This window comes from Synchiropus splendidus, chromosome 19 (genome assembly GCF_027744825.2).
Source record: "Synchiropus splendidus isolate RoL2022-P1 chromosome 19, RoL_Sspl_1.0, whole genome shotgun sequence".
Taxonomy (NCBI): Eukaryota; Metazoa; Chordata; class Actinopteri; order Syngnathiformes; family Callionymidae; genus Synchiropus; species Synchiropus splendidus.
The window spans coordinates 15,044,812-15,070,421 of record NC_071352.1 but is presented as its reverse complement, the minus strand read 5'-3'; the positions used below and the strand labels follow the sequence as shown (position 1 = coordinate 15,070,421).

The 25,610-nt window shown below is 50.6% G+C and overlaps 5 protein-coding genes across 5 annotated transcripts; 1 reads left to right on the top strand and 4 right to left on the bottom strand.

Moving 5' to 3' along the window:
• Positions 1 to 143: 143 nt before the first annotated feature.
• rnf25 (ring finger protein 25) lies at positions 144 to 3,229 on the bottom strand. Its single transcript, XM_053850727.1, has 10 exons — positions 2,993 to 3,229; positions 2,410 to 2,481; positions 2,250 to 2,346; positions 2,082 to 2,149; positions 1,941 to 2,010; positions 1,805 to 1,876; positions 1,436 to 1,582; positions 1,285 to 1,374; positions 1,088 to 1,225; positions 144 to 891 (listed from the first exon to the last, which is right to left on the bottom strand). Exons 1-10 carry the CDS (start codon positions 3,100 to 3,102, stop codon positions 295 to 297), a joined length of 1,461 nt encoding a protein of 486 aa, XP_053706702.1. The 5' UTR covers positions 3,103 to 3,229; the 3' UTR covers positions 144 to 294.
• Positions 3,196 to 8,120, bottom strand: anapc2 (anaphase promoting complex subunit 2). Its single transcript, XM_053850717.1, has 14 exons — positions 7,914 to 8,120; positions 7,582 to 7,831; positions 7,028 to 7,349; positions 6,833 to 6,965; positions 6,590 to 6,770; positions 5,924 to 6,043; positions 5,736 to 5,853; positions 5,481 to 5,659; positions 5,275 to 5,416; positions 5,133 to 5,208; positions 4,132 to 4,335; positions 3,930 to 4,062; positions 3,577 to 3,854; positions 3,196 to 3,496 (listed from the first exon to the last, which is right to left on the bottom strand). The coding sequence occupies exons 1-14, from the start codon at positions 8,058 to 8,060 to the stop codon at positions 3,287 to 3,289; spliced, it is 2,493 nt and encodes an 830-aa protein (XP_053706692.1). The 5' UTR covers positions 8,061 to 8,120; the 3' UTR covers positions 3,196 to 3,286.
• Positions 8,121 to 8,341: 221 nt separating this feature from the next.
• Positions 8,342 to 11,092, bottom strand: si:dkey-16l2.16 (ras-related protein Rab-35). The gene is made up of 7 exons (XM_053850734.1): positions 10,917 to 11,092; positions 9,517 to 9,825; positions 9,336 to 9,386; positions 9,138 to 9,261; positions 8,926 to 9,050; positions 8,736 to 8,860; positions 8,342 to 8,618 (listed from the first exon to the last, which is right to left on the bottom strand). The coding sequence occupies exons 2-7, from the start codon at positions 9,569 to 9,571 to the stop codon at positions 8,472 to 8,474; spliced, it is 627 nt and encodes a 208-aa protein (XP_053706709.1). The 5' UTR covers positions 9,572 to 9,825; positions 10,917 to 11,092; the 3' UTR covers positions 8,342 to 8,471.
• A 543-nt stretch (positions 11,093 to 11,635) lies between these two features.
• Positions 11,636 to 19,585, bottom strand: srrm2 (serine/arginine repetitive matrix 2). The gene is made up of 14 exons (XM_053850713.1): positions 19,241 to 19,585; positions 18,192 to 18,443; positions 17,904 to 17,999; positions 17,654 to 17,839; positions 16,355 to 16,450; positions 16,159 to 16,224; positions 16,062 to 16,085; positions 15,815 to 15,913; positions 15,332 to 15,461; positions 13,593 to 15,259; positions 12,429 to 13,322; positions 12,113 to 12,169; positions 11,951 to 12,052; positions 11,636 to 11,875 (listed from the first exon to the last, which is right to left on the bottom strand). The coding sequence occupies exons 2-14, from the start codon at positions 18,437 to 18,439 to the stop codon at positions 11,827 to 11,829; spliced, it is 3,714 nt and encodes a 1,237-aa protein (XP_053706688.1). The 5' UTR covers positions 18,440 to 18,443; positions 19,241 to 19,585; the 3' UTR covers positions 11,636 to 11,826.
• Positions 19,586 to 22,010: 2,425 nt separating this feature from the next.
• zgc:100868 (uncharacterized protein LOC554458 homolog) lies at positions 22,011 to 25,586 on the top strand. The gene is made up of 10 exons (XM_053852094.1): positions 22,011 to 22,085; positions 22,805 to 22,825; positions 22,906 to 23,068; positions 23,143 to 23,411; positions 23,519 to 23,664; positions 23,733 to 24,003; positions 24,065 to 24,236; positions 24,351 to 24,604; positions 24,666 to 24,766; positions 24,961 to 25,586. Exons 1-10 carry the CDS (start codon positions 22,040 to 22,042, stop codon positions 25,267 to 25,269), a joined length of 1,752 nt encoding a protein of 583 aa, XP_053708069.1. The 5' UTR covers positions 22,011 to 22,039; the 3' UTR covers positions 25,270 to 25,586.
• The last annotated feature ends 24 nt before the right edge of the window (positions 25,587 to 25,610 follow it).

Genomic DNA, 25,610 nt, shown 5'->3' with positions numbered 1-25,610 from the left:
CATGAGTAATAATCTTTAGTTCACGGCACATGTGACGATCTATTCTATTGTTTTCTTTGTGCAATAGCTAACAAGCTTAAGTCCGCCAGTACCTCCTCACATCAGGCTGTCATCGTCCAAAAAGAAAGGGGAAACATTCACTTCAAGACACGTTTTAATTTTTGTCAGATCACACAGTGGGTAACTGGAGTCGCCATCTGAGGTCAAAGTGCAAACCAGAGAAGGGGGGCTGGTGTCCAGGCAGTGGGTATCGCGGTGGACCCGACTCTCCATTGGATCTCCACCAGCTCTCTGTCAGAGCAGCTCCTCTCTCACTCTGTCGCACTCTGCTGCCCTCTGGTGGAAGACTCCACCGCGTTGAGAACCACCCCCTCTTCCTCTCCCTCCTCTTCCTCTGTGGAAATAACCGGCACCTCCCCGGTGTTTGCCGGCCCGTCCGTCCCAGTGGGCGGACCCTGGGATGCCGGGCCGTGGGGCAGGGTGGTGGGGGCCTCTTCTGCGCCCACGGTCTTCAGGCTCTCGGAGCCGTTCTGAGTCCAACCCCGAAGGCTGGAAGCCACTCGAGCTGCGCTCAGGTGCCTCATCCGGGATCATGTGACGCGAGTTCCCTGGGGTCACATGCCTGGTTTTCATTGTCCCATCTGAAGCCGGGTCCAGCTTCTCACAGCGTTCTCTGGCGGCGTGGGTCCTGCCACGGTGTGGTCTGGCGCGACCCTCCCTCCGGGCGCCCCTGGACTGGCTGTGTTCCTGCCGAGGTTCTCTGCAGTGTGAAAGTTGAGAAACAAAAAGTTCTGCTAGTCGCTCCGTCTGTACCGGCAAATCGTTGGCTGTGGTCGGTGCTGACGGAATCCGGGTCAAGTATCCGTCTCGGTCCTCAGTCGGTGCTGGGGCCTGTGGGCGGATGAGAATCAATATTTCCACAGTGACATGTTCCGACCCACATGGACTTCAGATTCAATTGGCTGTGAATACAAGGTTGTTTGTTCAGGGGGCAGAGGAACAGGAAGTGCAGCCCTTCAGTGACACACAGATTTTTTGAAAGCCTCAGAACCACTTCTCTCACAGGTGTGTGTGGTCCGGTCGTTACCTCGTTGATGTGGATGAGGAAACGGTTGGACTCCTCCTCCGGGTCGATGATCCCACCTTTCGCACGTTGTCGATCCAGAACCTTCTGCAGCTCCACCCACTTCTGCTGGAAGGCTGACTGCATTGCAGGCACGTCAGCCTGAAACCTCAGCTGTTACACACCTGGTCCTGAGAGTGTGTGTGTGTGACTTGGGTCACCTCTTGCTGCTGTGGGGGCGGCGAAGACAGCAGCTGGTCCACGTCATAGACCAGAGTCTCCCGACAGACGGGACACACCACGCTCAGATCCTATGAGGATGAGAGTGGCGTCAGACCCCTCTGCAGCTGAAGACACTGACCAAGTCGGCACCTGCAGCTGGCTCGTCTCTCGGGTCTTGTCCTCCTGCAGTTCCTTCTCTCTGCGCCGCATCTCCGACTCTGAGAACCTGGCATAGCGCCCCAGACAGTGTGAGTGGAAGTGGTGGTAGCAGCTGGTCTTGGTGAAGGACTCCCCCTGCTGGAGGTGGGCAATACGGTCAGGCTCAGCAGCTGGAATCTGACACGTGAGCAACTGGGTGGGGATTTTCATCTCAAAAGAACTCTGACTGCTGCTATAGGGAGTCAGATTCCTTTAAGGGTGTCAAACTGACCAAGACTCCACCACTGGACTGACTGACTGACTGACAACACTAAAAGTCTTTGTGTGTCCCAGACAGGACCAGTTTCACTGGGTCAGTACCTTAAATCCATAGAGACAGATGACGCAATTCCCGTGAGGAATGTTGCTCTCCGTCAGGAACTCTTTGGCTTTCTAGAGAGACAGGAGGTTTCATCAGAACTCGTCCCGACCGCACAGTGATTCTTCGGTGACTGACCTCAATTAGCTGGTAAAGAACTGGCGAGCCCAGACTGGACTCGGCTTCTTGCTGGAGAACAGTCTGCACACTGGAACACATACACCAGTCCAACTCCAGAACCTCACACAGAGACCATCAGCACCTGGCGCCGCCACCTACCTGCTGAGCATGTCATCGGAAAGACCTCGAGGGTTCTGGATGGAGATCCGAGGAGGAGACCAGGGGTACTGAGGAACATCAAACCAACCTGTCAGTCTTCACCAGCCAGTCTACGGTCGGGCCGTTAGAGCTAGTACAAAGGTCCTGCTGGACTGCAGAAGATGATACCTGCTGACTCAGGTCCAGGTTCAGGGTCAGCCGGACAAACTGAGACACCGAGTCCTCAGCTGTCGAGGGATACAGATCCAGGCGGACTCCCCAGCTCCTGACAGGTGACAGACAGAACATGAGGACCAGGCCTCCCGGTGAGAAAACAAAGCTGCCTCACCCGTCTGCTCCTCTGACCACCACCAGCTCGTCCAGGTAGATGGACTGCAGGACCTCAATCTCGGACACAATGCTGGAACAAACAAAAGTGGTCATGGGACAAACACAAGCACCGGTCTTGATACTGTAGAGCAACTCGAGACAGAAGAACCCGATCCGACAACGCGCCCGGGTTTGGAGTCTCCTCCAAACGGGTGAACATCTTCAGGTTCAGAAGACGGCGGACGTCGGTTCCGACCAAATTCGCTTTAAACGAATCACTCAGTTCTGCAAGAGCAACCTTAAATTCTCCACCGATACAAACCATCCAAATCCCGCATCCCTCAGCTCTGAACATTGACCAGGCGTCACTCATGCAAAAAGGTTTCAAATGACGTCACTGCCGAACCATCAAACGCTTATTTATAACTTGTCAGAGAGGCTAACGCTAGCGCAGTCCCGATGGCGCGCCAGCGCCAGGTAGCTCAAAACGCTCCATGTTTGGAATGAAAACGTCCACCGACATGTTTGTCACAAACAAAACACACGCGGTAAAGGAGAAAACCCTTTGAAAAATATCAAGATGCAAGTGTTGTGAAACTCACTCGCTCTCCGCCGCCATGTTGGCTTCTACTTCTTTGGCATTGCCGGCGGACAGCGCCGCCTGCTGTCGAGCAGCAGTGATAACAGCTTTCAGAGTTTTCATAGTCGCCATTACTTTCGGTCGTCAAACCATTATCAGATCACATCTATGAAGCTGAGGTGCAGGACCTGCTCAAACTGCAGATGAGGACGACATGATCTTTTTTGGAAAGAAGGAGCCAACAGGCAGCTTCAACGACAGCTTTAATAACTCAACATATGAACACAGTCAGAGAGAACGTGCACCGTCCCGCAGGTCAGTTGGTCTTGGGGAGTCTGTAGACCCCGCTGGAGACCAGCAGTTGGTGCTCCCGGACCTTCTTCTGCAGGAAAGCCTCCAGCTCGCTAATGTCCATCTCCGTGACAACAGGTCCGGTTGCCACAAAGATCCGGAGCATGGAGTGAATCCGGTCCAGGGTCATGCTGTCTAGGTTTGTCAACATGGCTTGAATGTAGGCCCAGAAGAGCTGCGAGAACACACCCACAGCAGGCATGATTGTGTGTTCGCCCTTGGTCGCCCTGTGTGTGTGTGTGTGTGTGTGCATACCTGCAGCTTCTCCTCTCTCTGCTCCGACTGGGTCGTGGTGTTGGAGTCCCTCTCTTCGTCACTATCGATCAGCATCACTTCTCTCTCCATCTTCTCACACGAGGAGATGGTCTCCACGACGCTGTATCGGCTGCCAGTACCGGCGGTACCGGACTCCTCCCCCGGCCCGAGGGGCTCCTCCCTCAGGACGCCGTGCTGCAGCCATAGGGACAGCTTCCTGTGGACCAGCTCTTTAGGGGCACAGAGCTTCGCGCTGAGCTCATCAAGAGTCCACGAACCTTGGGAGGGGTGAGGGGGGAAAGACCCGGTCACCAAAGTGGTCACTAGGAAGAGTCACAGCGTGAGGAGCTCACTCTTGTCCTGGAAGTGCAGGATGATGGCGGCGTGGAACGGGGACACGGTGAGGTCGGTCAGAGTCCGGTCCTGCAGCTCCAGGTCCAGCGTCACAGAACCCAGATGAGGCTTCCAGCTCAGAGTCCTCATGGCCTGGACACACACGCATGATCAACGGAAGCGCCACTTTAAATAAATAAACAATCAGTGAGACAGCACCACCTTGAGTTTCTCGTAGCGATGCGTGTACGCATCCATGGACTGGCGCACCAGAGGCGGCAGCTCCAGCTTCTCGTCCTTCAACTGCGGCCAGAACTCAGACGACAGGATGATGGCGGACAGCGGAAGTGGTGATCGCTCGTCCTCGCCGAGGCGGGACTCCTCCTCGCTGATGTTGCCATTGATCCTGCGAGAGTCAGCCATGTCCTGCGCAGACACTTGTTTACCACACCATTGCTGTTGTCTAGCACAGTGATTCATAACCATAGGGCCGGGCCCTTAGTTGGGCCAGGAGCGCCTCCTCGAGGGCCACTAGAAGATTTTGTTTTACACCTTGGGCCATGAGAGCCACGAGAGACTCAGTTTTAATAGATGAGCCACATATGGTAGCAGTAGTGTCTCACTGAATTGACTTGACAAGCTGCGAATCTGAGATATTTAACAACTATAGAGAAGTTCATGAAAAGAAAAAATAGAAAAGAAAGTGATGTTGTCCCCTCCACCCCAACAGCAAACACTGTTGAAGCAGTTTCGAAGATTAATTAGAACATTGGCGATACTTTCATTGACACTTGACTTATATATTCTTTGGACTTAAAATATATTATGTTAATTTTATGATATTTAGACATGGTTTTATTGTATTTATTTTATTCAGAATTTTATTCAGTTTTTCAAATTTTCTCAACAATTTGCATCAAGCGTTTTTTTTTCTTTAGTAAATTTGATGAATATGACTTGCACCTGCTTCTGCTTCTGGTTCTGGTTGGACTTTGACAAGTTGAGTTGATATCTTTGCGATGATCACATGGTTTCATGTCATTTCACAAGGTTTTGGTTTGTTTACGTGAAGTAGATTAAATAAGGTTGTTGATCACAAATGAAATCAAGCGCGATGAATCAGTTCTATTGAATGGGTCCCAGACCCATTTTTCTGGGAAGGGTGGGCCACAGATCAAAAAGGTTCAGAGCCCCTGGTCTAGCAGGCTGCAGCCCTTGTTTACCTTCAGCATCACCTCACAATAGTGCATGTGTGACTCGCCGAATCGAAGCTTCAGCAGCTCGACGTTCCGAATCTCCCTGAAACACGAACACACACCTGAAGGAGCAGTTTGGTTGTGTGCCAGTATGTGTGTGTGTGTGTACCTGGCAGTGTTGTAGTTGACCTGGTGCAGCAGTCGGTCGGCCAGCACAGCTCTATACTCGTCTATGAAAATGTCTTTGCTGCCGTAGATGCTGACAAGCAGGCTGATGATGTCAGAGGAGCGACGCTTGGAGCCGGACTTGTCTGAGGCACATGCACTCGAGCGAGTCAGGAGCGGACAGCAGCAGAAGGACAAACATGGACAGACCTGGGACGGCGTCGGTCGGGTCCGGGGTCCAGTCCTCAAAGTCTCCGCTATCGTCGTCGCTGTCCTGCATCTCCAGCGTGACCGGGTCCCCTCTTGAGAGCTCGGAGGCCAGGTCAGTGCAGCCCTCCGCGTCACCCGTGAGTCCAGCAACTATCTGTCTCACCGTGTCCTCGCGTGTCCTGAGACCAGAAGCAGGTTCAGCTCTTGCGCGGTTCTGGACACATTGGTGAGTGTGGGGGGGTCTCGGGAACTCACCGCAGGTACCTCCTGATGGGCTGGCAGGCCACCTGCAGGACCACCATGGACGGGTCCAGCTCCCTGAGAGCCTTGATGGCCGAGATGTAGACGGTCAGGATGTCGGACGTGTGGACTCCTGCAAACCAGCCACACTATGAATACGGGAAGGGGGGGGGGGGATCGGGAGAGGAGGGGCTGGCACTGACCTGGGTGCAGCAGGCGGCTCTCGAAGGCAGACTTGAGCGAGTTAAGGAGCTGCTGCCTCTGGTTGGTTCTCTCCAAACAGAACTTCAGGTCCTCAATCGCAGCTTTGGACTCTGGGAAGTCTGAGGGCACATGTGATGTCACATCGCCCGTTCATTTGGCTTTGTGTCTTGTAATAAATACACTACTAAATAAGTTGCACTTTCAACACCTGAGAGTTAATAAACATTACTAAAGTTTTTTTGGAATATTTAAATGAAAAGGGACATAAAACACAACTGGCTTTTTCATCTTTAGATGATGGATTTAGACTTGAGATAATTCTACACATGACAAACCTTCTATCGTTTACTTTCTCAGCAGTTGTTGACGGCTTCTGTGGTAGGAGGGAGCAGCCTGGTGGTCTCACTCTCACTCTGAGGTTTGTGTAATAAATGTGACACAAGACTCTCAAACAAGCCTTCAAACTAAAATAAATCATTTCCAACTGACTTTCTCACATAAAAAACACAACACATCGTACTGCAACACCTCTCTTTCTCTAACTTGCGCTCTCTCCAAGAACTTGTTGCTGTGTGCATTTTTTCACTGTCAATAGCCTCAAAACGCCATGAGATAATGAGATGGGATGCCGAGCAAACATGGACAGGAATTTCAGCAGGTCTCACCTCTGATGATGGAGAAAAGTTCTTCAATCCGCATGTTGACGTAGATCCTGCAGAAGAACTGGTGCAGGTGGCATCTCCACGGTTTCAGGACGCCGCTCTCGGACTCACCCCCAGAACCGAGCACTGCCTCACTCTTGGAGGCGAAGACTTTGCCGAGCCAGCCCAGAACCAGCTCCAGCCACTGGACACGGAGAGCCAGGGCAGTCAGAACCAGAGGTTGGCGCTGCAAAGCCGGGACCTCACCTTCCGGAAGTCGAGCAGGAAAGAGCGCTCGTACTCGCCACGGCAGTGCCGCTCCATCCGCTGCTCGATCAGACGATGCAGGATGCAGGTGACAGTGTCTGTGCTGACCCACTCAAGCAGCTGCAGCCTCCACCTGCCGGAACCCGCAGTGACAGTCATCACGCACGTCTGACTGGAACCTGGAGCTGCACTCACAGAATGTTGCTCAGCTCCTGCAGCGTGGCCAGAGACTCCTGACACCAGCAGTGATGAGTTGTGATCAGGCAGCCGGGGCACAGCTGTCCTTCAGGAGCGTGGGGCACCTCAGGGGGGTCCTCTGCAGCAGCCTCCTTGTCCATGTAGACAGAGAAGGTCCTGCTGTAGAACTCCTGGACCCGCTCCTGCAGAACTGGTGCTGGAGAGAAGAGGAGCTGACCCCGGATGATGGTGAAGACCTGGTTCCTCAGACCCCGGAGACCTGGGTCACAGATGCCCGCATGGCTTTGGTCTGGCCATGACCCAAGTCTGTCCAGAACAACTGAAATCACAAACACGTGAGTAAAGATGACCACTTCCTGCCGAGTCGTCGCTTTCTAAATCCTCCAGCAATAACATGCTGAGCGGCGGAGTTATGCCCAACGCTGTGGCTCTCAGCAGCTCACTGCCTCTGCCAGATACTGACCACTGCAGACTGAGCTCAACATAAAACCGCACTCCGTTTTCCCTGCAAACCCAGGACCATCACAACACGGACGTCAGTCCCCTCTCACCGAGAAACGGGTCCAAACGGTCCAACAAAGTCCTGAAGGCGGTGAGAAGAACTCGTGCTCGGTCCCGCTCCTCTAGCTCATTCTCTCGCTGCTCCAGTCCGGACCAGAACTCGGGCACCACTAACGACGACAAACGGACTTGAAGGGACTCCAGCAGCAAACTTGCAACCGAGCGACCCAGACCCTGACCACACAAAACTGCCAGCGAGTCTGAGAGTCTGCTGTCCGGCACCAGGCAGCCTGGCGACACCTAGAAGAGAGAGGCGAGACCAACTGACCCCCGGCGTGACGGAGCCCGGTCCACGACAGTGTGTCATCCATGCACAACTCACCAGAGCCGCAGTGACAGTGTCCCAGGACTCCGCCAATCCGAGCCCAGAACCTGCACCGGACTCCATCATCCCCCCTGATATTTCCTCCTCAAAAGGCGCCACACACTGGGAAACCTGCGATGGAAGAGGAGAAACGCTGCAGCTCATCCTCCGAAAGACAAGCTGTGTGTATAAACACACTCGTTCGGCGCCACGCTCCGTTTTCTTCTTCGCTGGTTTCTGAAGCGTCATCAACTCGCAGCTGCCGCCGCTGGAGAGTCCAGAGTAGCGCAAGGAGTGAGACAGTACCCGCCCACAGCTGTTCTCCGCTGACAAGGCAAAACAATGAACGAGTTCTTTCAGACGAAAATGACGTGGGATTATGAAAAATAGCGTTTTAGCTCTTCGATAATAAAACTTTCTCCAAAAAAAGCAGGCAGACAACAAAACACACGAGGGAGTTGATTTATTGATTATCATAGACATTGAATCAATACTTCTGTTAAAAGAATATAGACATAAAAAAGCAACAACATAAACAAGTCCAGTGGGATCCAGACCAGGTCATGACCCGGGTGCCTAGCAGCACTTCTTACTCCTCTTCCGCCGGTCGCGGTCTCGCTGGGCGTTGATGTTGACGGTGTCGTCACGCTCGCGCTCCCTCTCAGCCCGGTTCTGACTCTGCTTCTTGGCCCGCAGAACCATGTGAGTGAACGACATAAACATCTGAAAGCAGCAAACACGAGTCAGAGTCGAGTCACCATGACCTTGCGGAAGTTGTCGTCCCTTCCTGCCGACAACATAAGTAAAAGGAGTGGGGTTAACAGGAAGTGATGTCATCACCTCTTCCACGTTGATGTTTTCTTTGGCACTGGTTTCAAAAACCCGAACACCGACCGACTCGCCAAAGCGCTGAGCGTCCTGACTGTCTACTCGCTTCCTCGACGGGTCGTCGTTCTTGTTTCCCACTGAAACATGAAGGATGGTTAGTAACATGAAGGAGGCATCATCTGCAGCACCATCATCTTCTCACCGAGAATCTTGCAAACGCTATCACAGTTCTGTGAGATCTCGTTCAGCCACCGCTTCACATTGACGAACGACTCGGGGTTGGTGACGTCGTAAACTATGATGACGCCGTGAGTGTTTCTGTAGTATCTGTGGGAGGAAACGCAGAGGACGAGTCACAGCCGAGTCAAGGGCATCACTCCAAATGGAGTCGGTTCACGTTAGAGAGTTGTTTACGTGGATGTGATGGTTCTGAACCGCTCCTGGCCCGCTGTGTCCCAGATCTGCAGCTTGACCCGCTCGCCATCGATGTCCACGGTTCTGATCTTGAAATCCACACCGATGGTGGTGATGTAGCTTCCTTATGAGGGCAGACACACGAGCACAGAGGTCAGCTGACCGAGGAGTCCGCTTGGGCAGCTTCAGCAGACTCACCAGAGAAAGAGTTGTCAGCAAAGCGAAGGAGGAGACTGCTCTTTCCCACATCTGAGAGAGGAAGAGAGGATCAGCGTCATGATCAACTGAGAGCAAGTGAAGCACAAATGAGGACAAGTGAAGCACAGAGTCCAAGTCAGAGTCACAGTGGAGTCATAAGCTTAAGTGTGAATGAACTGACTGGAGTCTCCGATGATGAGCAGCTTGAAGAGGTGGTTGTAGTCCTTCGCCGCCATGACTAGCTCACTTCTGATCCAGATCAAGTGTCTGGGGCCGTCGCATCCTCAGAGTCCACTTCAGTTCCTCGAGTCCATGTCAGTGGTGAGGAAATCCAGCGGCACATGCAGAAAGCCAAGTCGTCACAGCGCCATGGCAGCTGCAGGTCATGTGACTTCGCTCTTCAAAAATAAAGCAGTTCCTGTTCCAGGCTTCTTTCTTCTCTCGCTTCTGCCCAAAATCCACTTCCTGCTCCAGTCACATGGGCTCCCAGCTGTGGTGAGGTGAAAGGTCGGTAGTGAACGACACACTTCCACATTTGAGACTAAAAAACATTAATTCCTTAATAAACTGATTTGTCTATCAATGCATCGATTTTTTTTCCTCTTTGAGGATCCAAACTACTAATTTGGGGGGGGAATGTTAGATATTTCTGGCCTCTTGTTTTCCCAGCACCTGCAAATAAATGGTCTATTTATTTAAACTCCTCGAAGTTCCCACAGTCCGTAAAGGCAACATTGCTGGAATCCAGTTGAATTGCTCCCCTTCTGACCAGTATCAGTTCAAAACTCAAGTTTATCATCGTAAAATCTAGCAGTGATCGATGGAGAAAAGCTGTCCAACTAGTTCCGCGGAAGAATAAGACCGAGGCAGATAAGATATTCATGAAGATAATGCCTGACGCGAGACCAGCTCCACATTAAAACTACGTGCTTAAAAATATTGTGCATTTGAATAAAAAAGAATCTCAGCGAGTGCGAGAATCACGCTGCATGACGTCAGCGTGTGTGCTGACGTAATTAAAAACAGACAGAACAAATAGGTTTGGAAAAAAAAACACAACGAAAATGACTGAAGTTGTGAATCTCAGCAAGGCAAATCTTGATGTTCCAATTGAACTGCTTTATTTAGCACCCAGGGCAACACGCGAGTCACTCTCAGAACCTCACTAAACTACTTCCTGTAAAGCTAAAAAAAAACGCGATCGAGTTAAAATCACAGCTCAGCGCGAGGCCAGGGTTCTACTTCAGTAAACACGCTCATTCATTCATTCTAAATGAGTTTCATGACCACTATCGCGTTACACACCAAACCTGGAGTTATTCAGTGAATTACGGCAACAGTACAACTTCGTCAACACCAGGCACTGGACATGCAGTAGGAGTACAGTGTTGTGACATGTCTAGCGCCGTTAATACTTTCCAACGCAGAGTTGTTTAAACGCTGTCAGATGTGGCCGGATCCGAAACGGAGTTCGGAGCGCCGCGCAGGGCCTGTCTCGCGTCCCGAGCCTGCCGCTGACTCATGGGCACCGGGAACTTCCAGTCTCGCCCTCGAACTTCGACCGACACCGGAGACACTCACTGCGGTCACGGAGCTGCGCTAGACCGGCCCGGTCATGATCACAGAAGCGCGGCGGGAGACGAAGAGTGACGAGAGGGGGAAGGTCGCAGGAAGTCCGGGCGGAATGTTCGCTCGCTGACCACACCTGAACCCACCTCAACTCATGGCTGCTGGGAAAGAGCAGTACTGTAGTGGGAAGTAAGCGCAGCCGCAGTGGCCATGCAGGAACCCCGCCCATGGACCGGTCACGAAATAGGCGTCATTCGAGAAACGCTATTGACAAAAACAATATCAACGTTATATGATCACTGTTCAAATGGGAAAATATCTCTTAATAAACTAAAATCATAAAAAGAATTTAAGAAACATTCTTGCAGCTTCAAGAGCCGAGTAAGAATAAAAATAAATTAAATATGAACTGAATTAAAACGTTCATTCATTCCACCAAGAAAATATTACATAAAACAATATGTGTCTTGGGACCAATACATTTTCAAATCAACTGTTGAGTGTTTATTATAAATACTGAGGTTGACTACTTCATCGCAAATATTTTTCATGATGGACCCCTGAGGTGTTGTGAATGAAACTGGTCCAACAATGGTGTCGAGACATAGACCAGTGAGGACATGATGTACAGACGGTGGGTGTGAGAGAAGCATGTGGAGGTCACTCGAGCATGAGTGTGTTGAAGTCTGGTTTAGAACAGATCAGGTTTAAAAAAAAAAAAACAACAGAAATAAAATGTACAATTAACTTTATTAATTCAACAACAACATAAGGGATTGAACGAAGTTAGCAGTCACACTCTTCCTAGTTCTTCTCATCATTCACAGAAACTCCAAGTAGATCCTCTGGCCCACACGGCCGGTACGCTGGGGTTGTGACCCAGGCCCACTACGACATTTACACTCCTGCAGGGGTAGTGGCTTCACTTTTTTCTCTGAGACCGACCACTTGGAGAGGACTTCCTGTCGCTCCTGCTGGCACAGAAGATAGAGGTCAAATCAGAACGTGTGTGTGTGTGACAGAGAAAGAATGCGAGAGGTTTGGACCTGTGGTTGGACCTTGCCGTCCTCATGGATGACGGAGGGGAATAGCTCAGCGAACGGGAATCTCTGAGAGAGTCGGCGGGATTCCTGGCAGGACGAGCCGGACTGTCGCCGGACACAGAGTGAGGGTTATTGTGATGATTGACAGGTGACTGAGTGTGTTACCTGGCTCTCTTCGTCTGGTGGTCACTCTCAGATGAGGAGTCCTGAGTTTTGCCCGCACTGCAGCAGAGGCCACAGATGAGAACCAGTGACCAGATCAATCACATTTATGAATCGTAACTCAATACATGATTAGAAGTTTATATGAGTGACCAGGACTCAATCCAGAGACCGGAAGGTTTGTTAATGTACAGGGTCGTCGGAGGTTCAGGTTCAACTTGTCAGGGAGCCACCGGACTTGACCATAGACCAACAGACGAATGGAAGCAGATGAGGCTTCAGGCGAACAAGGACATCCTTAGATTTGAAAGTGACTCACCGTTTTTCCTTCTCAGACTCAGAGTCTGAGCTCTCTGAAGAGGAAGAGGACGAGGAGGAGGAGGATGATGAGCCGGAGCTGCTGCTCTCCTGCTTCTTCTTGTTCGGCTCTTTTCCGTTAACGCTGCGCTGGGGTGAAGGGGAAGACGGCTTCTTGCTGGAACGTTGGGATGACGGTCTGGCCTCTGATTGGCTGTCACCTGGGGACTTTCTGGACGTGATGAGAACGTGTCTCGCGTCTTGCTCAGATTGTTGTATGAGTGACGAGTCTCTGGAAGGAGCCTGTTGGTGACTCCTCTTTTCATTCTCCTGCTCGGTGGTGCTCTTCTTGTCTCGCTGCGGTGAAGGTGAGGAGGACGACAAGGAGCTTGACGAGGAGGAGGAAGAGGAGGAGGAGGAGGAGGAGGATGAAGAACGGGGTGGCTGAGCTGTCGCCTGTGCCTTTATCTGTTCTCTCGGCTGGTTCCTCTGAAGCGCTTCCTTTTTTCCTCTGGATGAGGAGCGACTGGATCTCCCTCTCTGGTGGGCCGGTGACTGACTGGCTCTCTTTCGCTGAGGAACTGGTGACCGGCTGGTTCTCTTTCGCAGAGGAACTGGCGACTGACTGGCTCTCTTTCGCTGAGGAACTGGTGACCGGCTGGTTCTCCTTCTCTGAGAAACTGGTGACTGACTGGCTCGCTTTCGCTGAGGAACTGGTGACCGGCTGCTTCTCCTTCTCTGAGAAACTGGTGACCGACTGGTTCTTCTTCTCTGAGCAACTGGTGACCGGCTGGTTCTTCTTCTCTGAGGAACCGGTGACCGACTGGTTCTCCTTCGTTGAGGAACCGGTGACCGACTGGTTCTCCTTCGCTGAGGAGACAAGTTCCTCCTCTGAGGAGATGCAGAGCGACCAAACCTGGCAGGAGAAATTATTTTACCAAAAAAAGACTTCTGTATCTTCTCAGCAAAGTTAAGAAGGCAGGAATTCTAACAGACACAATGTCACTTCATGGTCCCAGAAGAGGCTTCCTAGTCAACCCTTAGGTGAACCTCAGCAGATATTTGTCAGGGGAAGTCCAGGGGGACATGGACTGAGGTTAAGACAGAACTTTTTGATGTAATTGAATGATAGACAGCAAAGAACATCTGGCACAGTTGGCTAAAGAACTGCTCAACTTCCACTCACCTGCCTGGGGAGCTCCTCCTCCTGGGGCTTCTGGACCTACTGCGTCTCCTCGGGCTTCTGGGTCTGGATCTCTCATGTCTACTGGGGCTGTAAGACCTGGATCGACTCCGCCTCGCGGGGCGCGTCCACTGCCAGTCGCTATTCCTGTCCCGGTCCCTGTCGGACCAGGCGCGAGGAGACCCTCGGCTTGGACGAGGTGGCGGGTCTCTGTACTGCCTCGGTGGCGTGCTTCGGGCTGGATTTCTGGGACTCTCCTGACCCTTCTGGTTCCTCCGAGTGTCAGCTGAATGGTCGTGCTGGGAGGTGGAGTTTCCTCGTCCTGGTGGGGGACTTGGGCTCCTGCCCCGGCTATACTGATGAGGGACTTTAGCAGGTGACAAGGAACTCTTTGGCGGTTCCTTCTCCAATGGCCGTCCACGGTCTGCAGGTGGACTTTGGTTTCTTCCGTTAGCTATGAACCTCTGAACAGCAGCTCCAACCGACCTCTTGGCCTGGTTCCCTTTCTCAGTTTGCTCTTCATCAGATGAAGATGATGACGAAGAAGAGGAGGAGGAGGAGGAGGAGGACGACGAAGAAGAAGAAGAATCACTATCGCTATCACTACTGCTGCTGCTGCTGCTCGCGGGCTTTTTCTGGGACTGCTTGACTTTCTCATCTGCTCCCTTCTTTCTCCCCAGACTTCCAGCCTCCCTCTGGTCCAGCTCCCTACTGTGCACCTTTGATCCTGAACCCTCTAGGTGGCCTTCAGCTGACGGGCGTGCACTGCGTTCCGGGCTATCCTCCCTGGCTTTCGCCCTCTGTGGAACTCTCTCCCGGTCCGATCTCTTCTCTTCAACAGCAACAGAGCGAGCGTCAGGTGAAGAAGAGTTCCTGGAGGTGCGTTCTTCTCTTCTACGGTCAGTTTTTGGCAGAGGGGGAGACATGCGATCTTCCCTCCTTTTCCCATTGTCTTTCTTCCTGTCTCCCTCATGCGGTAAAAGGTCAGAGCTTGTCGCCCTCCTCCCTCTGGACCTGTCAGGAGGAGGTGATGAAGAGGAGGACTGACATTTCTCCTCAGGTCCACCTCTGGGTTTGTCCTCCCCAGCCCTTTTCCTGCTGATGGGTGGAGATGGAGAGGACGAGTCATGTCGATGTTGCCGGAGATCTTTCGGTTTCCCACCGTTCTTTTCCCTTTTGTCCCTGCTCCTGGACCTCCTTGACTTCTCTACTTCTCTGCTCCTGGACCTCCTTGATTTTTCTACTTCTCTGCTCCTGGACCTCCTTGGTTTTTCCACGTCTCTGCTCCTGGACCTCCTTGGTTTTTCCATCTCTCTGCTCCTGGACCTCCTTGGTTTTGTCAATTCTCTGCTTCTGGACCTCCTTTGTTTTGTCACTCCTCTGCTCCTGGACCTCCTTGACTTCTCCACCCCCCTGCTCCTGGACCTCTTTGTTTTTTCCACCTCCCTGCTCCTGGACCTCCTTGACTTCTGCGCCTCCCTGCTCCTGGACCTTCGTCCCGTTTGCTTTTCTTTGCTCTGTGAGCGCCTCCCCCTGTCCTTCTCATTTTCCTGACTCCTGGGGCGTCTCCTATCCTCTTCTCTGTTCCTCTTGGGGGGAGGTGGTGAAGGTGAGGAGGAGTCGTGTCTCTTTTTGGTCTTGTCTGCAGTTCTCATCCACTCGTCTCTCTTCTGCTCAAGGAACCAAACGCCTGAGTTTCACGTCACAGAACGTTCACTGTCATTTGTCCGTGTCAGACTCACCCCTTCATCTGCAGGACGTCTGGAGCTTGGCTCGTCGACCCTCCGCCTGGAGCGATCAGGTGATCTGGACTCATTTGCATGGTGGTTCTGCTTCGGTGCCTGGACCTCCTTGACCAGCACCGGTGAGTCGCTAACAGAACAGAGAAGGAATGTGTGATGGAACACATGTTACCGCTTAACTCTTTAGTATAGCTTACTTTATAATATATCTTTTTAATTTATTGTGATATGTTGTGTACATAGCATGTTACGAACACAATTTCCCTTGGGATTTATAAAGTTTTACTGATTCTGATAATGAACTACGAACTCAGAAGTGCCACCTCCGATCAAACTTCATGGGCACACAAATCAACTAAAATACTATTTGAGAAACGTAAAAAAAAAGACTTTGTATCTTAACAAGTGATCCTGTGAATTCTTTTCTACCCATTACAACTCTTTCTTTCTTGGCTCCCTGTGCAGGAGAGAAGTGAAACCAACCTGTGGGCAGAACTGCTGGAGTTGCGTCTGCGACGAGATGCTTTGGAACTCTTTTTCTTGTTCTTAGATCGCTTGCGTTTCTCCTCTGACGAACTTTGGCTGAAGACAGAGGTTTATTAAATTCAGCAGAAGAATTATCTGTAGCTCAGCTTTCCTGCCGTTTCAGAAGAATCCTGTGACTCATACTGGTCTTCCAGGTTAGAAAGCACAGCTAGATTGTTCGGAGCAGCTTGAAAGACCAACTCACCTGTCATCCTCCACCACTGCCTCACTGAAACAGAAGATTGACAGTTGATGACAGTCACCAAAACAACCTGACGTCTGAGGGTGGAAGAGACAAGTACCGTTTCTTCTTCTTCTTTTTGGCTTTCTTTTTCTCTGGGCGTGGAGATGGGGACGGACTTTCTGAGCTGCAGATAGAAGGAACGATGAATCAATGCTCAGGAGTTCACATAGAGAAACTTCAAAACATCCATCAACTCTAAAGACACGCACACCAAGACCTAGCCCTACTTTGAGTCTGCAGGTTTCTGTTCCCACCTTTCTCTGCTCTTGTTTTTGTTCTTCTTCTTCTTCCGACTGCGCTTCTTTGGAGGAGAATCAGAATCATCAGAACCATCTGAATCTTCCACCAACCTGAGAGACAGACAATTTTTCAATGGCACTCCGTCACTTGAGAAACACAGTGGTTCAAAAAACACATTTACTGTTTGAATAACAAGAAGCCAAGATAGCACCCAATGAGGAAGATGCACATTAGGGATGGCCGATAACTTTCTAACTATCTTACACAATATACCGCCAAAAACACAATCTCCACGGTGACAATTCTGCATCTCGCAATAAATTTGATAAAAAAAACTGCTCACTCACTGCATTGGACCTGCATACATGAACATGACGAGAGCGCAACGGCTTGTTTTTAATCCAGGGAACCTTTGATCGTGACACTGGTCGAGTCTGAGTCTCTGGTCTGAGTCTCTGGATCCCTGTTTATTTTATCAAATGGAGTGGTCCTCATAGGTTCTCTGACACGGTCATCTGCCTTGGTTCATATCAACACATGCAAGTCTCGCGCTGCGCTGGTGCAAGTAGATATTGGACGGAGCTCTGCTCCGATATTGGCGGCGGCGTCCTCTTCTGCATCCCCATGAGGGTTCACTGATCGCGGACACACTCTCACAGGCAGCGCTAATGCTACGAGCCGCCATCTTTTAGGGACCATCAACAAATTCTTAAGTGGTCAAAGTATGAGTGAAATCTTCAATAAGGCCATGGAAAACAACCATTTCAGGAGAGAGAATTGTGAGAAGGTTTTTCATCACACAAGACATAGGACTGACAGTTTGTATCGTGATCTGGAGAATAGAATATGACTAAATGATAATTTCTTCACTTAACTTGTTGGATTCTTGGTAGTCATTCTCACGTGTAAACAGATGCGCGGAGATACATGGGAGCTGTATTTCCGACAGATACTGCAGCTAAATTTCACCCTGGTAGCTGGCAGCGCTGTCTGTCAGACATGAGCAGGTTCTACAAGTGACGTGAAACATTGAATTTCTCAACTCTACACTTAGGGTAGGGTAGGGTAGAACTATAATATTTAAACAAACAAATAATGATGTTGGATACAAACTCCACACATAAGTTTCATCATAAAACAGTTTCATGAGAGACTGCAGTGTCCAACACATGGAATAGAATGATAATTTACTTCTCATCATAATTATAGTTATCGCTGAAATTACAACATTTATCATGAGAACTTTTTTGTCCATATTGCCCATCCCTAATGCACATGCAACGTTGGAGTGTTCTTGATCCAACCCAACTCACGTGTATTTCTGCTGCTCCTGACGTTCCCTCTCCAGTCGCTCCTGCTCGCGCTTCTCCTTCTCTTTCTCCTTGCGGTCGGCGTGGAACGACGATCCGTCCACATAATCACTGGCGATCCCAAACGCAGCGCGAAGACGATCGTTCTTCTGCTGGTTTGCTGCAGCTAGTGCATGAGTCTCTGTAGCTCTGTGGGAACACAAACCCTTTAAAGAAACTGTGCGTGTGGGACTGTGAGTGTGCGGGCACCTACGTAGGTCTCTCTGAGGGTTTGGAAGTGGGCTCCTGCTGCTCCTGGAGCATCATGCGGAAGCTGTTGACTTTCTCCTCAATCTCTTCAGCTGAATATCTGTTGGAGATCAAAACCATAATTAGGTAAACAGTAAAGGAATCTATATTGTCATCTCCGAACTATCGTCGGCAAAGTAACCATAATTATAAGAGACACAACAAGCTTGACAGCGACCACAACACCCAGTGACATGAGCGTCGCTAACATAGTGACATTTAGCGACATGATCTCCATGGTGACATCACTCACCCCTGCTCCTCCATCATGTCCTGGAGCTCGGCGCACTTGACCTCCAGCTGTCTCTTCCGCTGGTGCTCCAAGATGTCAGCGTTGGGTTGCCGGTTCAGCTGACTCTCCAGTCGCTCTCGGTCTTTCTCATCTCGCTCACCGCCACGCTCGTCCCGTGGCCGCTTAACTCGTATGCTGGACAGGTTCCGCTGGACATAACCATTGGTGCCACTGCCACGGGGAGTCGTGAGGCCAATCCCATTGTACATGTTTCTGCACAAGAGGTTCAAAACCTTGTTGGAAAATCTGACGAAGTCAATGTTTGACAATATTCGTGATGCAATGCAAAAATATCTAACTGAGGCTTCTTGAGTTCATGTTTCTTCAAATGGTCTGGACCAGGAAATGGTTTGTTGGTTAACAGTGTTTTTAATCAAACACGCCAACAGTTTGAGGATTCACGTCAGTAGACAAGAAACGGTTTTTAATATTAGTTTAGAAAACCTGGCGTCGTTTAGGATTCAGCCTGTTTCGATTTCCCCTCAAGCCAAGTGTGTGAGTGTATTGAGCAATACAGAGCGCCCTTCGGCCATAGCGACACAACGCAGGACGTAAAAAGATTCAGGCTTAAGCTTTAAAACTCGTACAACCGTTATATCAAATATACTGTTGTTTAATGAAACAGAGCCGCCGAAAACAACACGGCTACAGTTCGATGACGAGCCAAGAGATCACCAACCGAGTTAGGGCAGATCGAATCGATGTTCCATCGTCTTTATCGATTAGGAATTGCACTTAAAACCACATCTGTCGAGTGATTTATTCACAATTAGTGGCGGTACGCACGTGCGCACAGCGGGCCTGCTGTTGGGCACCTTAGCTAGTTTAGCAGTCAAATGCTAATGAGCCACAACATGAATTTAACTGACAACCCTTGTGTTTATCGGTCGGAATCGCCTATGGGATCCACTCTTTGGCCAAGTGTTGAGCTCCGAGAGAGTAACGCCACTGGAACGTAAGCGCTGGATCCGCAGGATGTGAGCTAACAAGCTAACGGACTTGATACTCACCCGTTTCAACCACAAGAGCGCACACCCACTGAACCGGGACCTTTCAGCGAAAAAAACAGTCTGGGGAACCAACCGAATATGAAAATTTATATCGCGAATTAGTCGGTAAAAAAGCGCCGGTTAGCCGTCGGCTAACAATCACGAACGCAGGAGGGAAGAAGATGACAACGGAGTGACGTCACTAGCCAAGGCGTACCACCGTGTTGAATTCGGACTCATGAATTACGCGCTAAACTCATCCAAACTAAAACCATGGTTAAATTTTACGACAGCTGATCACGAGTGGTCAGTCAAACCGATATTTCTTGGTGTTCGATGGACCTCCAACAAAAATAATGAGGGCTGATCTGAAAAGAGCCAGTAGGGGGAGACAGTTCCTCAGTATCGTTAGCGTGCATCAGGTCCTGACCGTGATGACGTCACGACTCATTGGAACCACTGGCATGTATACAGGAAGCTATTAAAAAAAAAGGTCAACAGTCAGTACAGCTGAGTCATGAATTAATCACACTGCTTGAATTTCAAGTCAATCGCCATTTATTTATTTGTTATTCACATTTAGGTGCTCTGTGTACGTCTGTTCATGCCAGAAGAAAGATTGATGGATAGATATCCCTTATTTGTACGGAAGGGATGAATGTCCACAAGCCTCCATCAGAGACTGGGATTCATTGTAGGGTTCACCTGACTCACTTGCAGTTCATGATGGCAGTATTTCAATCCCATGAAGATGATATGGGTTCAGACAGTTCGCTGTGTTCCTCTTGACAGTCTGGGTGAGGAGTTTGGTCGTCCATTACCAAGTGTGGCGCTTCCCTGTTGGGCAAGTTGCCTGTTGGTGTGGCTCAGAAATAACTTCACTGCTGGTCCACTTGCAAACCCTTGTGTACAGACGAAGGAGAACCTCAGAAGGTCATACACATATTCTGTTTTGACGTCATGGCAAAACTAAGAAAACATGTTTCAGTCTTGGCAACAATCCCCAGATGGTGTACTGAAGGTCAGCAACTAGGTGGATTAGGGAAGATGTGGGTTGGACCTGCCTCACTGCAAGCAGCAATACATTAGTAGGACTGGGTATAGTGTTGTGTAATTGTGTGTGTGTGTGTGTGTGTGCCAGTCAACAGTAAAGCCTGAAGTTCGAGGCTTCAGTTCAATCCCGCAGCATTATCAAATGTCATGAAAGCACCATGATCCCTCGTAAAATCACATTGTTTTTGTATTGTTTCCGTAACAAGCAGCAATGCCATTTCCCAGAATCACAAGGCAACACCCAATAACAATACTTTCCAAAGAAGTCTTGAAACTAGAGACTCAGATGAGAGCCGCCTCACAAATGAGATTCAGACCTCTTGTTGTCCCCAGATGGATGAGTTCCCCTCAAGAAACTGGTGGGACCTCTCTGATGATGGTCATGTCGAGGGACGGTGGTCAGCAATCCATCACACCAGTCCACCAATGGAAGGACAATCGCACCTGGACTTTCTGGTTCTGAAATGACTCAGCGACTCAAACATGTCGATCTGGTTTGGTCGTTCAAGAATCTGACTTTTCTACATCTCAGCAGCCCATTAGTTCACTGGCCATTGTTTGGAAGGCAGTGATGAAACCGCAAATCCCAACTCAATGGCAGTTGACGCACACAAGGCTATGATCACCGGAGCATTGTGTAATTCACAGGAAGTCGAAAAATAACTGGTTTTACCTGGTTGTCTTGGAAACCCCGAGGTTAGGGACATTCTCGAAACTGGATGTTTCCTGGTCCACCAGTTGTTATGAACAATGACTCTGCACACGCTGATGAGATCTGTCTCACTGTCAATCACTTCATTTGGCGGGCACTACGCCGCCCTGCTGGCAGCTGCTCGCCTGCATTCCTGCTGCCACTCAAAATTCAGATCAGAGTTCTGCAAGTCTGGCCTGAGCCAGGTCTTGATGCTGGTACTTTTTAAACAAATTCCTTTTGGCACAGTCAGCCGTGCACAATGCACCAGAACTTGTTCAACACAAACACCTGTTTACCTGTTGAAGTGCAGTCACTAAACTAAAAAGATGGCATCTGTTTCCAGGCGTGACCCGTCTTCTGACCTCTGACAGAACAAACGTGCTGGGAAAGTCCGGGCAGAACTAGTTCCAGCGCTCTGATCAGATCTGATACGTCATCTACAGAGAAGGTCTCTTGTCCACTCAGGGACTCCAGCCACGCTGGTACACTGGCCGTGTTCACCGGTTATGTCGCTACCGGGCGGGATGCGGGACCGAGAGGTTAGATTTCACCTAAGTGCAATTCAGGGCCTGTAAAAAACATCCCTATGACCATTTCTGGTAATAAACTGAGTCCAACGTCATCATCAGGTCCTTCCTGCTCCAGACAGTTTTGTTTGATCCAGAGTCATGAGACCGGTGAGCTCCAGCATGAACATAGAGCTGACAACCATCTGAGTATGTGTGTGTGTACCTTCTATAGCCATACTTGTGGGGACCAATTCTTGGAAGCACACCTCCTCCTTTGCTATTTGTGGGGACCACTTGCCAGTCCACACAAGTTTAAGCCTCAAGTTGAGGATTTAAGCTTGGCTTAAGTCCTGGTGAGGGTTAGAGTGACAGGTCAACGAGTGGTCGCCCCAAAACATGACGCGTGAGGCTGTGTGAAATAGCGTCATTGTTTTGCAACAGGCATGTAGGTGAAACAGTGCGGTGGGGCGTGGTGTGTCGGCAGGCGGAGGTGTGTGTGTGTGTGTGTGTGTGTTTGTGACTATGTTAAGGGCAGTTTACTGGTGCTCATCAGAGACGCAGGTCATGGATGCTCGCGTGGTCACCACTCTGCTGCTGCTGCTGATCGAAGGTGAGACTCTCGATACTCCCAAACGTTCTGATACAAAGAACAAGATTCTGGTCGGGTTGTATGGACCACCACTGGGCTCAGATGCTCTGGAGCCGATGGGTCACAACCTGCCTTAACTGCAACTGAAGACTGTCTTTCATCTTCAGGAGAACTGGTCTAAGTTCTGTCCTTCTTCTGTGGTTCTACCTTTGACTCTGACTCTATCACCTTTGATCCCCTGGCTGCGACCCAAAGCAGAGAGGGCACCATCACCCTCTAGTTTGATGGTGTCGCAGGCAGTCAACTTTGGTACCATTCACTGCCTGCGACACCCTCTAGTTTGATGGCCTTTTCTTTAATAACCTTGATGATGACCTTTCAAATGTCTCCTTATCTGAACCTTTTCTTCTATGGGGGCCTGGACCCCACAAGTTTAAGCCTCAATATGAGGATTAAAACTGAGTTTAAGTTGGGTTCAGGTTAGCCATTTGTTTTGCATGCCTTAGGTTCAGGGTGAGAGGCTGAGGAATGCCTCATGTCAATGAGTCGTCCCCACAAAGACAGGTAGACAAACATGTGCGTGTGTTGAACTTTCCGACTTGGTTGAACCTGTCTGGTCTGTTTGGGTGCCTGTCAGCAGCAACTAATCATTTTTTTGATTGATGGCAGCTTCCGTGTCAAAGTGTCCTGTCCTGTGACACGTCATGTGACCACTCACACGCATCTGCTTTTTCTTACAGGATGTCGCGGACAGCTGGATGGTGAGTTTCTGTCTCATGATCGACCAAGTCCAACTTTCATTCAGAGTGTGAACAGTGTGTGTGTGTGTGTGTGTGTGTAGTATGCGGCAAGGCGACTTTAAACTCCCGGATCGTTGGCGGGGAGGATGCCCCTGAAGGGAGTTGGCCCTGGCAGGCCAGTCTTCACCGCAGCGACAGTCATTTCTGTGGAGGGTCACTGGTCAACAACAAGTGGGTGCTGACCGCCGCCCACTGTGTACCCAGGTACGCAGGCACGCACGCACACACACGCACACACTGTTAAACCAACCCGGCGTGTCTCTGGTTCTGATGAGCAGTGCCAGCACAGTGGATCTGGAAGTGTATCTGGGTCGGCAAAGTCAGCAAGGGTCCAATCCAAACGAAGTCGTTCGGACAGTCGTCCGAATCGTCAACCACCCGGATTACAACTCAATCACCAATGACAATGACATCAGCCTGCTGGAGCTCTCGGACATTGTCACCTTCACCAACTACATCGTACCTATCTGTCTTGCCGCGTCAGACAGCACTGTTTTCGCCGGAGAAGACACCTGGGTCACCGGCTGGGGGAACATTGGGTCTGGAGGTCAGTTCTGACTCTTTCTCTCACACTTGACTCAGTACTGTCAGACTTGGAGACCTTCTCTGAGCCAGTCTGGACATCACTGACCAGCTGAGGTTTTGTGCCCACAGAGCCACTGCCCCCACCGCAGAACCTGATGGAAGTAGAGGTTCCGATTGTTGGGAACCGCCAGTGCAACTGTGACTATGGTGTTGGAACAATCACCGACAACATGATCTGTGCTGGACTCAGGGAGGGAGGGAAGGACTCGTGTCAGGTGAAAATGCAGCTTCATGTCTTTGAGCTCCACCGAGGGTCCTTGTAACACCGGGGTCTGTTCTGCAGGGAGACTCCGGTGGACCGCTGGTGATCAAGCAGAACAACGTGTGGAACCAGCTGGGTGTGGTCAGTTTTGGAAGAGGGTGTGCCCTACCTGAGTTCCCCGGAGTCTACGCCCGGGTGTCCCGGTACGAGTCCTGGATAAAGTCCACCATCATCACCAACCTGCCGGGCTTCGTGACCTTCAAGTCCTCCGGTTCCAACAGCGACAACGATGTTACATGTGCCGGCCTCCCGCCGCTTCCCACCACCGTCCCGCCAATGACCACGGTCAAACGTAAGTCAACATGCTGACCTCTCAAAAGAGGACAGATCCTTCACAGTCTCTCTGTCTCCAGCGATCGTCTGCGGTCAAGCCCCGAAGAACTCTCGGTTCATTGGGGGAAGCTCCGTGGCAAGCACTGGCATCTGGCCATGGATGGCGAGTCTCCAAAAGAACGGAACTCACGTGTGTGGAGGCTCGCTGGTGGCAGTGGACGCTGTTCTGAGCGAGGCCAATTGTTTCTCCAGGTAAGACTGAAAGACACAAGTAAGGGAGAATGGTGCTCGGGCCGGGGCTCATCCTCTGCTGTGGTAGTTGCAGTAGTAGTAATCTTGGTCCCTCACATCGGTTTTGGTCCTCAGCCCGGCTCAGCCATCAGAGTGGACGGTGGTTCTCGGGCGTCTGAAGCAAAACGGTTCTAACCCGTTCGAAGTGTCTATGAACGTGACCAACATCACGCTGAGCAACCAAACCGGCTCCAACGTGGCAGTGCTGCACCTCTCCTCCTCACTCACGCTCTCCGACTACATACAGCCCATCTGCATGAGCAGCAGTCAGACCTTCTCCGTGGGCACCAGCTGCTGGGTGGCAGGCTGGAGCGTCGGACAAGGTGGAGGTGAGTCCAGAACTCTTGCTCTCTACAGGTGCTCGTTGCTCAAGCATTCCTCTCTTGGCAGAAGAAGGAGTCCTGCAGGAAAATCAGACGGTCATCGTCGACTGTGGGAACACCTCATCCTCGGCAGACGCCATCTGCACAGGCGCCCTGACCCTGCAGCAGGTCAGGACCACCCCAAAACACCTGTCACCCACAATGTAATTGGTCAGCATTTCGATAGCAGGTGTTCGGGTTCAACTTCCAAATCCTTCGCTGCTGCCTTGTGGTTGAGAGTACAAATCCGGGCCAGAGTTGTGTCATTGTAGCGGAAATTATTGGATCGAGTCGATCCCATGACCCAATGTCTCTGTCTGCAGGGGGACTACGGAGGACCTGTCATGTGTAAAATTGGAGACTCCTGGTACCAGGCAGCCGTTTTGGCGGGAAACAGCACCCAAGTCACAAGCACAAGAGCAGGCGACAAATTGGTCTTCACCAAACTCAGCTCCTACTCATCTTTTTTAACCAGCGCTCTGGGGTCCTTCTTAACACCGGCCTCCAGCTCCACCACCACAACCAGCACCCCGGGAAACAGCACGGGCACTACCACCAACAGCGGCGTGTCTGCCAGCCTTCTGCTCCCCCTGCTGGCCGTCTGCCTGCTCCTGCAGCTGCTCTGCTCCTGAGCAGAAAGTCACTTCATCTCCTCCTTGCCCTTCACTGAAAGACTTGTTTGCTGCTTGTTTTTTGCGGACTGAGAAATGCTTTCTAAATGTTTGTTACAAGTTTCGATTGTATGTTTCCAGACAAAATGATGAATTTTTCTTGACTACTTACTAATGATTAACTGATCATCTCAACAAAACAGCTGGTTTCAATGGTCATAAATGAAGGAGGGGTAAGAGGGATGTCCAGCAGTCCAATAATGTGACAGTTGAGATGCAGGCATGTTTCCTTTTGGGAAACGTTTTTAGAAATCATGAAATAAACATTTATTCCTGTGTGTCTGTGTGTGTGTCGTAACAAG